At 37.4% G+C, this 12,179-nt stretch overlaps 2 protein-coding genes and 1 non-coding gene across 7 annotated transcripts; 1 reads left to right on the plus strand and 2 right to left on the minus strand.

Annotated features, from left to right (window-relative positions):
• Positions 1-574: 574 nt before the first annotated feature.
• Positions 575-2,478, minus strand: LOC110890221 (vacuolar protein sorting-associated protein 22 homolog 1). 2 transcript variants are annotated; one of them, XM_022137817.2, is made up of 7 exons: positions 2,329-2,477; positions 2,137-2,247; positions 1,824-1,959; positions 1,296-1,450; positions 1,091-1,198; positions 877-966; positions 575-803 (listed from the first exon to the last, which is right to left on the minus strand). In XM_022137817.2, the coding sequence occupies exons 1-7, from the start codon at positions 2,377-2,379 to the stop codon at positions 699-701; spliced, it is 756 nt and encodes a 251-aa protein (XP_021993509.1). In that variant the 5' UTR covers positions 2,380-2,477; the 3' UTR covers positions 575-698. The 2 variants fall into 2 exon arrangements, with proteins under 2 accessions (XP_021993509.1, XP_021993510.1); XM_022137818.2 differs by lacking the exon at positions 1,824-1,959 and having other exon boundaries at positions 1,296-1,478; positions 2,329-2,478.
• A 28-nt stretch (positions 2,479-2,506) lies between these two features.
• Positions 2,507-2,578, plus strand: TRNAM-CAU. Its single transcript has one exon. It is a non-coding gene; the product is annotated as a tRNA-Met (tRNA).
• Positions 2,579-3,608: 1,030 nt separating this feature from the next.
• LOC110890220 (probable folate-biopterin transporter 4) lies at positions 3,609-9,174 on the minus strand. Of its 4 annotated transcripts, none has more exons than XM_022137815.2 (8): positions 9,003-9,174; positions 7,494-7,613; positions 7,302-7,386; positions 7,165-7,210; positions 6,058-6,504; positions 5,269-5,466; positions 4,935-5,072; positions 3,610-3,888 (listed from the first exon to the last, which is right to left on the minus strand). In XM_022137815.2, the coding sequence occupies exons 1-8, from the start codon at positions 9,081-9,083 to the stop codon at positions 3,627-3,629; spliced, it is 1,377 nt and encodes a 458-aa protein (XP_021993507.1). In that variant the 5' UTR covers positions 9,084-9,174; the 3' UTR covers positions 3,610-3,626. The 4 variants fall into 4 exon arrangements, 3 of the variants coding, with proteins under 3 accessions (XP_021993505.1, XP_021993507.1, XP_021993508.1); XM_022137816.2 differs by having other exon boundaries at positions 7,302-7,375; positions 7,494-7,621; XM_022137813.2 differs by having other exon boundaries at positions 3,609-3,888; positions 7,165-7,386; positions 7,494-7,621.
• Positions 9,175-12,179: the final 3,005 nt, after the last annotated feature.

The following is a 12,179-nucleotide window of genomic DNA, read 5'->3' on the forward strand; positions in this document are numbered from 1 at the left end:
ATATCCATTTTATTAACGGAGTGATACTTAAGCTAGTTACTAAAAGGGCGGATAGTCACTTAACACTAAGCAATTCTTACCATTGTTCCACCAAGGTCACTCAACTTTTAAAGAGATTTAATGACTAATGGCACCGGTTTCCTTCAATGTTGTGATTTTTTTGGAAAACTGATCACCAATATATACATACATACAAACAGGTTATATATGCCGACAATGTAAAATAGCTTTCCTGGTGTCCCAGCTGTATAAAACTAAATAAAATTAGGTGTTAGCTATTTTACACATCCATTCTATCAGTTTTATAAAATTGGGACAACAGGTAAGGTACTCGGCAAAATTGGCAAACGCATACATTTTGGAGGCGGTCTCACTAAATAAGATCTGTGCGTAGAATACTAGCCATCATGGCCTTAAGAGTTCATTGATATGCTGCACAAAGATGGTTCAGAAATTGAAGTTCTGCACTAAAATCTTATTAATTGTACCCCATGTAGCCCTACACAAGAAAACAAAAGCCTCGGTCGTCTTTACCTTTCAAAGCTTATAAGCATTCTCAGAGTATAAAAAACAGTTTGGTATCTAAAAGTTACTTTTGACTTTACCGAAAGGTAAATAAAGTTCACCAATTTGTTCATTGCACACTGAATATTTTTAATGATTACACACATGAGATTACACAGTTGACCAGAAGAAAGTCAAAGAGTCTCAGATGCCACAAAGGAAGAGACAGAAGACACACAAGGGAACCAATAACGCCGTTTGCCATCTCTGTGGCCATCATCAATCATCGCAAGGCCCTCCTGTACACACAAATAAACCATTGGTTAGGCACAAAACCCAAAAATGAATTAAAAAATGAAAATAAGTGCTCACATCTAATAAAGTTTCAAGGGCATCAGTGGCACGCCCAGTGGACCACGATAGACGCCTCTCTACTTCTTCAACTGTCACAAAACCTTGAGCCTAAAAATCAAGAAGTTGCATACTTTGTCAGCAAAGATCTTTCTTACTCGTACATATGACTTAACAGTCAAAAAGTAAAATACACGAGTAATATTGCTCGCGTATAGAAGTTATGAAAGTTAACCTGGGATAACTCCAGTATTTCATTGTGATCTTTTTTCAATTCAGTTGGGACAGAACGAACAAGTTTTCTTTTTCCAACAGTAATGACTTCAAAACCACTCCCTAACACCTGAATAATCACGTTCATGTTATTACAACATTTGAGAAAAATAAAGTTAACAAACAAACACCATCTTAAAGTTTTACATAGAACCCAAACACTGTACCTTTAGTTTACTAATTGCACGCAAGCAATCATCTTCCGAGACTGCCTCACGAGCACCTTTTCTTCTCTGACTTAGCATCTTGCAGAGTTCCTCCAAATTAATCAAACCACCATTAATCGGTCTAGTAGCCAAGCAAATATCAACAATTTGCACCCCTGAAAATCCATACAAGTTTAATTGCATCTGCATGAAAGACATTAATCAATGGCACACTGAGAAGTTCATAACAATACCGTAGTGATACACATACACCACTGACACACTATACATACACCATCCCTCATACGGGCCATATAGCAACTCGAATATGAGTCATACCGGCTTACAGCCCGTATGAGAGGGAGTCTGCCCATACCATACCATACCATACGACCTGTATAAAAGTACAACCTAACAAAGATATGACAATAATATGACACAGACAGCCCCTGTATAACCTTTTCAACCCGCCCGTATGATGTGACAGGTGCCCTAGTGTCCAAATATCAACAATCACAAGATTCACATCTTAAACCACCAGATCATTACCAAGCTCATAATAGAAATCACCAATCCCCAACAGCTCAGCCCAAAAACCCTTATTCGACGCTAGTGGATCCACACCTACTTTAGCACACATCTCATGAAACTGTGATCTAAAAGCAGGATTCTTCTTGATATCATTCTGCAGTAACCAGTATCAACAATCAGAAAATAAAAAATAAAAACACACAGACAATCTCTCTTAACTATTCTATCATTACAAAGAAACAATCTCCCACTCAAGCAATAATAACCTAATTATTATTAACCTATTGAAAGCAGCAAATCTGAAGAAAATTATAGTAGAACAAGTAAGTACCTTGTGTTTGCGAGCAAAGTCTTCTAACTGAGAACGAAAAGTGGAGAGTTGTTCTTTCATAAGATCGGTTCGTAATTTGGCGACATTCTCTCCCAATAGTCTGTATTGATCCTGATATGTATAGATAGATACATGAGAGAGAGAGAGTTATATAATGAATGATACATGTAAAAAGGGGGAGTTAATGCGAACCCTAGCAGCGGCGGCAGTTTGTAAACCGCCAATTCCTGGTCGTCGTCTCATCTCCGATCAACGTTCGATGATGATTTCTGTTGTTGACAGAAGAAGAATTCAGGATTGCAATTTCTATAAATAAGTTGTCTTCGTGAAGATGTAATAAAATAATAGGGGGAGGGAGATCTTTCAAGAAATCAGAGTGGCGCAGCGGAAGCGTGGTGGGCCCATAACCCACAGGTCCCAGGATCGAAACCTGGCTCTGATATGAGGAGTGGCTTCTGCGCAAATCCTTTTTTTTAAGTTTTTCTATAATCACTTCTAAACATTAAAAGATGCTGAAGTTTGTGAATTGGGCTCTGTCCGTTTAACCAAAAAATTATTTTCTTGTTTTTCTTATATCTTAAAGTAATTAAACGGGTCAAAAATGATACAATGCGTTTAATTGGATTATTATTTATTTTTAAAACGGTGGAAAATTTTATTATAATAAAAGACATACCAACAAGAAGCTTAGTAGCCTTAGGGTTACAACCATCAATTACGAAAGAAAACTTACAAAGGTATAATTACTCCATTTACCTCATTCTAGAGATAAAAACCTCGCCTTAAGATTTACCCATACGAATAAGTTCGTCTTGATTTTTCATATTTTACTATCTAAGCGGGTTGTTGTCTAACGAATTTGTAATACTCTCATGTGATAGTTAAATGATTTGACATAAGCCGATAAAAAAAATTAAAACTTTTTCTTACATGTAACTTTTAGCTATAAACAAAATTAAACTAAAATTGACCAAATTAGTTACTTCGGATTGTGTATCTAATACACGAGATTAATTATCCTTTATATCAAATTTATAAAATAGAGTAGTGATTTTTAATGAGATAATAAGATATCGATAGAACATTTATGCATTTACGTAGAGTAACTTTTTACCCATTTTTTCTTAAGCGATGCACGTACTCGTAAAGATGCTTTTAGATTTTTTACTTGCTAGACGTGAAGAACATATTGGAGTTTGGTCAACATCACCTCCACCTCAGCACACCTCTCAAAAACCATCGTTGTTGGTGCTCTTATAAAACTAAAAACGTAAGAAACCTGATATTTCTTTTTAGATTAATTCCTTTTACTATAAAAAGTCTAAAACCGACTTACTATAACATAAATTCCTACTCTAACTCTGGCATATTGGCATACAACATTTTGTCTTGCCACATGAAAACACTGTTACATCTCTAGTAATAATCGCTAACCGAGATTGCTATGGTTCTAGATCTTATAGATGTATGTATGCGTGTATATATATGAATTATATTGATATACCTGTAGCATCTTTTGGTATCAAAAACAAGAAAATAAGAGGTACAAGTGTGCACACGACTTGAATCGCGATCCCTAAACTAAGATTATCAAAAGAACCCGAAGAAATATTCAAAAAAGAAGCCAAAGTATCACCAACAAATGAACTCATTGCGGACCCAAAGTTGTTAATTGACATGTAGAGTGCAAATAGAGTCCCTTCTATACCAGGTGGGCATAATTGTCCAGATAGGATCAGGAAAGGCATGAACCTGCAAAAAGAAATGAAACTATTACTCACTTTGACTTTGGATAGTCAAACACACTACACCAAATTATGATAAACATATTAAAGTTCATAACAAATAGGAAATTGATCATCAGATACAGTATTCAGATCCATATTAAATACCAAGTTGACATTAGAAAGTCAAAATGTAACCTTTTTCCTTGGAATGGAGAAACTAGAGGCGGGGATGACGGGTAACGGGTTACGTAATGGGTCAAAATGGGTTCCGAAAAAAAAGATCGGATTGGGCCCATAATGTTTTAAATATTTATAAACATTTGGTGTGTCAATATAGTGACGATGTTGTATTGTTTCAATGATTATCTAATCCAAATGAACATATTGATTTGAGAGATTGTTTTGTATTATTTCCTTTTAGCCTTTTTGTTATGTTTGATAAATTGGAGATAAAAACTGAACCCGATCAACATATTCATAAGCAAATGGGTCAGAATTGCCACCTCTAGCGGTACACTTCCCGTCCACTAAGATCAAGATATGCACACATCACCACCAAAAATTGCGTTATGTGCTCCAATGGTTAAAACCCGAATAGATGAGGGTTAACTTTAATCTTGGTGTATGTCTGTATACGTTAGGTTAGAAGTTCGTGGAGACGTAGGATTAAGGCTAAGGACATTTAAAGGAAGAGTAAGATACGGTTGTTTTTAGCTTTGTTTTAGGCACTTAGATTTTCTTTACTTTAGATTACCATGTTGTATTTATGTACATATGTTGTATTTATGTTTCTACTTTACTCTTTCACCTTTTTTACGGTTATTGGTAGCTTCTTATATTTTATATTTTTAGTACTATTTGTGGGTCTATTGTTTGTCTTGGAGCTCGGGGTCTCTTTGTAAGCAACCTCTCTATGGCCAACGATAGAGGTAAGGTTTGCCTACATCCCACCCTCCCCAGACCCTACCAATAGCTTCGTTATGGATGAGATTTACTGGGTACGGTTGTTGTTGTATGGCATGTGTTTGTATGCATGGATGTCAATGGATAGATTGCTAGTAAAGCGCATACTTGAACTGCTGGACCGCATCTGAGAGAACGGAGCCAAACAACACCATTACTTTGTCCGATATGCCATGTGAAACATTTAGTCTAGAAACCAATATTAAGTCTAGAAGAGTCAACTGTGTCAGAGTAACATGAGCAAACCTGCAAACACATATCAGATGAGGATCAATTAGCAAGCTTTATACCAGAACTTACAAGCCCTATGAGTAGAGGTGGCATGATCGGCTGGTTGGTAACAGGGCAAGCGGGTTGGCCCATATAACATAAAACACAAACAAATCAGCTGGTCAAAATTGCCACCTCTACTGAGATATAAAAATTTTGATTGTACACTTACATGAGAATAGTTCTTAGTTTCACCTTCTTTAAAAAACGGTTGTACGTAAAAGTTCCAAACATGAGGCCTATCCACCCGTTAACATACGCTGTCCCTAGAAAGGAAGCTTCTAGATTCAGAACTTCTGTCTGGTAATAGAACATAACTTTTGAGAGATTCGGAATCGTCACCTGTGCTAGGAAAAACCAAGCCATCGGTCTGGTTTTCCCAATAATCCGTATCAGAAATAAGCTATGAACAAGAAACTAATTATGGAAAAAATTCAAGCATTAGTTACATAAAAAATTCAAAAAGATGGAAAAAAAAGTGTTGGCAGGTCTCCCAACCTTGACCCATTTTGAACAGATAAAAAGGTTAACCGTTTTGACCCATTACCAGACCCTCTCATTTTGCCACCTCTTTCACTAAAAAACAAAAGTAGCGAAAAGGTTAAATACAAGGATGATCCTTGTGGTTTACCAAAATTTTGGATTTGGTCCCGAGCTTTCCAAAAGTACACCGATGGTCCCTGTGGTTTGCACTTTGTAACGCATTCAATCCCCAACCAACAAATCTAAAGATTTTAGCATGTCCAGGCTAGGGACTAAATGCGTTACAAACTGCAAACCACAGGGACCATCCATGTACTTTTTGGGAAAAAAATACTAGGGACTAAATGCGTTACAAAGTGCAAATCACAGGGACCATCCGTGTACTTTTGGAAAGCTGGGGATCAAGTCCAAAATTTTGGTAAAGCACAGGGGGACCATCCGTGTACTTTACTCTAGCAAAAAGTTTACGAGGTCGTACCTCAAGATAATTGGGCGTTGAAACACTTTAAACAAAGTATAACCAGCTTTTTGAAAAGATTGGAACCACTGTGATGGCAAAGATTCATCTTTTTCAGTCTCCGGATATTTACTTGTATTGATCGAAATTTTCTTGCTACTTTTGTGGCTTCTTTTTCTCATCAAAGTGCCAGGCTTAGGAGGTGATTGTGGTGATAATCTAGCTTCATCCAGAATACCAATAGAGTTAATAGAAGTAGAAAATTCGGGCAATTGTGAACTGCTTATAGAACTATCCGCCACAAAAGCGCATGAAAACAGTTGTATAGTTGGCAGAACAGAAAAAAGTAGAAATATATTGTTCATTTGAATGTTGTTTAGAGCATATCCTCCGAACAAACTACCGCAGATTCCACCTAGAGCCATTGTCATCCATGATAATGATTGCAGATCGCCAGAAAATGTAGCCCTGAATGGAAATAATTGCAGATGAAAATAACTTTTTTAAAGCTTATAGATAACAAAAATATGTACATTATCGCTTTTGAGATCAAAACTGTAATTTCCAATGGAGATGGCCATTTCGGCCAATTTACTTCTTAACTATGCAGTTAATATCGTGATATATCACCGATATGTAGGTTATCGGTCCCCATGTAAAATATCGGTCAGAATATCGGTACTGATATTATCGGCGATATTGACCGATATAATCACCGATTTTCCCGATATCAGTACCTTTCTTCTTAGTTCTGCCATTCGTCTTTCTTCTTATTGCTGGCTATTAGTGTTTTAATTCTTAAAGTTAATTACGTTTTTCGTCCATGTGGTTTGTTGAAAATAACCACTAGTTTAAAAATTGCCAAAACGGTACCAGAACTTTCACTTTTGTAACAATTACAGTCTACCTCTATTAACCACATCCAATATCTCAAATCGATATTGTTTTAGTATTCAACAACTGTTATAACTTTAACATATCTAGGACCATCTTCTTTAAGTATGATGAAATTGAGTCAATTTTGGAGTTAATCATTATATATTTTGCCTTCAAAAGTCAAACCGTACCTTAATAACGGGAGAGTGAATGGAGAACAAGTATTACAAGAAAAGGTAAAAAATAACATACTTTTCATGCCTAGCTGCCTCTGCAATCATTGCATCAATTACGACATCTGCCATTGCCGAGCCCGTATTTTGCAATAATAAGAAAATCGTGAGTTGATGTTTGGAATTACTAACGGATTCCACAGATCCTAGAATTACCCATGGAAAGAGGGAGAACAGTGTCGCGATGACTAAATAAGGAATCCTTTTTCTTCCTCTGATTGGGATACAGTCTGATATTATCCTGCACCCAAGACGTGCAATGGTTTGGTTCAACTTAATAACTGATGTCGTTAAAATTTTAAAAAGTTATCAGCCTAAAACACAAGTGATTAACAATTAGACGAATACCCGTATATTGGTTTTATGCTCCATGGAACAAATGATATGGATGTTACAAACTGAGAAGCAGAGGATGGTAGCTTTAATCTGTATTTTAGCTGGTAGGAAATTGCTGTCCATACAAAAGATCTAAACCCCTAATCAAATAAATCATTGAAAACTACATTAGATGAGTTATATAAGAAGCAAAGTGGGTTCAGATTAACAAACAGCTTAAGAGCACATATTTCATAGAGAGTAGAGACAAACAGTCAAATTGAAACCTTCAAGGGGGTGGCACAGTGGTAAGCGCTCGAGTCCCTCTGAAAGAGGTCTAAGTTCCACTAGTTTTTAGCCTTTAATCCCCTTGAAGGTCACTTGCCTAGTGCAACATGTGTTTTACCGCACACCATTGGTTAGGAGGGTATTGGTGGGTTATGTGAGCTTGCCGATAACGGGCTCTCATGTTTAAAAACACAATTGAAATTGAAATTGAAAGAAACCCAATGGCATATCCTTGGTTTAAAAAATGGAATATTGGATTTTAATAATCCCAGCTATTCGCCGTTGGCCGCCAACTTTAAAAGTAACCATTGGCAGACCTAACTTTTAACATATTGGCCACCAATGGACCCTGACTAACAGAACCCTAACGCCGTTAGTCTCCGGCCGCCAGAAAAACGTTTTTTGGCCGGAAAACTCAACATTTTTGTCCCGGACCTCTTTGTAACCTTATTATGGACCTTTGGGAACCTTTTTCTAGTAAAAGCCCCAATTATTAAAGTCTCCGGAAAACCCCTTTTTCGCCGGAAAACTCAACTTTTTGGCTGGAAAACTCAACATTTTCGTCTCAAACCTCTTTGTAACCTTAGATCGAACCTTTAGAAACCTTTTTCTGGACAAAAATGGTTTTCCGGCGGCCGGAGACTAACAGCGTTAGAGTTCTGTTAGTGAGGGTCCATTGGTGGCCAATATGACAATAGTTGGGAGTGCTAATGGTTATTTTTTAGTTGGGACTGTTGACGGCTAACGACGAATAGCTGGAATTATTAAAATCCAATATTCCTTAAAAAATCACGCCTGAGGCGTGCCTAGAGGCAAATGTCGTAAAAAGGCGCAGGTGAGGTGAGGCGCGTTTTTCACATGCAAAAAGGCATGGTGTGAGGCGTGCTTTTTAGACAGGACATTGTACAACAGCCTTTTTAGGTTGTAGATATAGCCGTTATTCAGATATTATTAAACCGTGCATAGAACTTATTTATGCCTCTGGTCGGCTCGCAAGTAAGGGCATATCAGAAGTAAATTCTATTTTCAAGCTGTTTTTAACAAAGAGATACAGCTCCACTAGTTTTCCATTCAGTTTCTAAATTCAAACAATATTTATTTATTTATTAATTGTGATATTCTTGATTTTGAACGTAAAAGGTAATAAGGTTGAAAGGAATATCGTAAAGGCCGATGAAAAACCCTAAATTCAGCGCATCATCAATAGGCAAAAGCAATAAAATAAAATAAAATGAGATGAAAATGAAAATAGACCTGGGTAAAGTAAATTAAGCAGACGAGCCAAAGAAAGGATGCACCGAATGTGATTCGAAGCTGTTTGATCCATCCTATCATCTTCCTATCAACAATTCATCTCTACAAACGGAGGAGAATGACATACGTTTCTCGTTGCATTTCATTCCCCCCCTCCCTCCTCCAACCGTTACTTTGGGCCCCTTCTCAAATTAAAATATCTTTTAAAACTTATAACAATAATAATAATAATAATAATAATAATAATAATAATAATAATAATAATAATAATAATAATAATAATAATAATAATAATAATAATAATAATAATAATAAGAGTAAACTGCCATTTTGGTCCCTGTGGTTTGGCCAGTTTTGCCACTTTAGTCCAAATCTCAAACTTATTACATCTGGGTCCCTGTGGTTTGTATTTTGTTGCCATTTTAATCCAAATCTCAAATCAGGTCAGATTTCTAACAAAAAAAAAAAACCTGGTTTTTGTCCTTTTCCTTAGGGGCATTTTGGTCATTTTATATTTTATAAATAAAAAAAATATAACAAAATCCCAAACACCCCATATCTCTGCACTCTTTCTCTCTCTAAACAACCCCTCTCTCTCTTCTCTCTCTAGAACACCACCACCACCTCCTCTCCGTTCATCCACCGTCGCAGCAGCAGAAACCGCCATCCGTCGTTCCAATCAAATGTCAGATCAAACAAGAATCCAAACCAAGAATCCCCACAAATCAAAACCCCTTTACTTCCAATCACTCCAAACCAAACCCAAAAGCTAAACCCACAAATTCAAGAACAAGAACAAACAACCCATCTTCATAAACCCTCAAAAGATTCGAACAAGAACAAACCACCACCGTATCATCATCCCCACCACCACATAACCCGAACCACCACATAACCCGAACGGAACTGACCTTGCCCCAAATAGAAATAACCCGAACAGAACAGGGTTACCGTCGCCGCTGCTGATACGCAGCTCCGCCGCCGCTGCCGCTGAAACGCGGCTCCGTCTCTTCGATCTCCCTCTCTCTCATGCATCTCTCTCTCTCTGCCGCTCATGGCGGCTCTGCTGATGTCGTACCGTCCGCCACCACCAAGTGGTGGTGGTGCTTCCGCCGTTGTTGATCGTTGTGGTTGCGTGTGGTGGTTCACCGGATAACCAGTCGCCGGAAAAACGAGGCGAATGAGGTTGTTTGGTGGTGTCGTTGCCGGCTGAATCGAAGAGGGAGGATGTGGGTGTCTGTGTGTGTGTGTAAGAGATGGAGGAGTGGAGAGTGATGGTGGTTGCGGTGGCTGGAGATCGGTGGTGTTGGCGGCGACGGTGGCGGAGGTTGGGGATGATGTGGAGGTGGTGGTGATGTGGTGTACATAGTTTAGAGAGAGAGAGAGGGAGACAGAGAGCAGATGTTGAGAGAGAGAGCAGATGGAGAGAAAGAGAGGGATGAAGATCTTTAAATGAAATCCAAAAAGACCAAATGCCCCTGAGGAAAAGGAGAAAAACTAGGTTTTTTTTTAATCTGACCTGATTTGAGATTTGGACTAAAATGGCAACAAAATGCAAACCACAGGGACCCAGGTGTAATAAGTTTGAGATTTGGACTAAAGTGGCAAAACTGGCCAAACCACAGGGACCAAAATGGCAGTTCACTCTAATAATAATAATAATAATAATAATAATAATAATAATAATAATAATAATAATAATAATAATAATAATAATAATAATAATAATAATAAGACCACCCGTTTCTAGTTTAAAATAACGCCCCGCGTTACATCAATGTCACATAGCTTTAAATAATCTATACCTATCATGTTGTGATTTAACTAGAAAATTTTTTAAAAAGGTGATCGATTAATTAGGGATGGACCTCACAACCTTACCTATCTAAAGCCCATTAATGGTTTCTCGGTTAACACCCACAACGTGGTATTGAGGGGTGTTATTGGCTGATGTAGAACAGTAATATCATGTTTACAAAAAACTAGAAAGTTAATATCAGATACATTTCAAGACACTTCAAAATTTTATATGTAAAAACAATTAATAATATAACAATTATACCCTATTTTTTTACACTATACATCTTATACTCAAGAACCACATTTGTATCAAAAAGATTGTCAAAAGGATGAAAATAGATATGTTTGACCTTTTGTTAGATAAATAAAAAGATTAAGCGTATTGATTTCACTAAGGACGGAGGGTATGGAGGGCGTCACCTTGCCACCTCATGCTCCATAGCACCCCGGCGGCGCCATCTGCCACACCAAGGCATTCAGGGGGGGGGGGGGGCATGGGTTGTCCGCTACCATGGTAACGAGAAAGAAGTTGTGTAGGTGGGGCCCACATGCATTTCATCCAATAAAATCTTTTTTTTTTAATTTTGTTTAATAGGGGGCTTTATCCCACACCCTGCAAGTTAAAGGGAGGAGCCTTAACGTCCCCTGGCTGACGTGGCGCTGACGTGGCGTGATAAAGCCACCAGGAGCTTTATCCCACACCCCATAGTCTAAAAAGTGTATAACACTCTGCATTAATGCTACGTAGATAGTGTGACTTTAACTAAACCATATTTTTACAAGGATGTAGTGGTTTTAACTAAAATTCCAATTAATTTTTGTGTTGTATTTTTATAAAAATGAAAATGGGATGGTATTGACTAATTTATTTAACTTGAGCCCACACCTTGCAAGCCATGGTACTCGTTAAAGGCTTAACAAAGAGCCCATTGGCGCCCGCCTTTCCAAGAGTTGTAATTGGTTTGACGGTGCAAAAGTGGTGAGTTGGCATGCTTTGGCGCCCCTATTAATCTATATGTTAAAAACACAACGTAGTGAATATGTATTTATTAGGTTAAAAATCGGGGAAAAAAGAGTTTCACACAAATATAAATAAAAAATATTAGGATATATTTATGTACTGTCTCATAGGCAAGCCGACCAACTTACAAATCATACCCACTAAATTAGATTAACGGTATTAAGGTGTGAACAAAAGTGATAAAGGGTTTTAATTCTATGATGGACATTATTGTAGATTTAGGAGTAGGTTCATAGGATGTGTGAGTCATCTGTCGTAAAAGGAAATGGATTTTCCCACTAAATTAGCCTAATAGTATTAAGGTGTGAACAAAAGTGATCAAGCGTTTTAGTTCCATGATGCACATTGTTCTAGAT

The sequence above is a fragment of the Helianthus annuus genome, chromosome 11, assembly GCF_002127325.2.
Source record: "Helianthus annuus cultivar XRQ/B chromosome 11, HanXRQr2.0-SUNRISE, whole genome shotgun sequence".
In the NCBI taxonomy this organism is placed as follows: Eukaryota; Viridiplantae; Streptophyta; class Magnoliopsida; order Asterales; family Asteraceae; genus Helianthus; species Helianthus annuus.

Coding starts and splice junctions, on each gene's coding strand:
- LOC110890220 (XM_022137813.2), bottom strand. CDS start 9,083: ATGATAGGATGGATCAAACAGCTTCGAATCACATTCGGTGCATCCTTT. Junction 6,505..7,164: donor GAGGCAGCTAGGCATGAAAA/GTATGTTATTTT, acceptor ATTTCCATTCAG/GGCTACATTTTCTGGCGATC. Junction 5,073..5,268: donor AAACTAAGAACTATTCTCAT/GTAAGTGTACAA, acceptor ATGTGTTTGCAG/GTTTGCTCATGTTACTCTGA.
- LOC110890221 (XM_022137817.2), bottom strand. CDS start 2,379: ATGAGACGACGACCAGGAATTGGCGGTTTACAAACTGCCGCCGCTGCT. Junction 2,248..2,328: donor AAACTGCCGCCGCTGCTAGG/GTTCGCATTAAC, acceptor TATACATATCAG/GATCAATACAGACTATTGGG. Junction 967..1,090: donor AAATACTGGAGTTATCCCAG/GTTAACTTTCAT, acceptor CTTGATTTTTAG/GCTCAAGGTTTTGTGACAGT.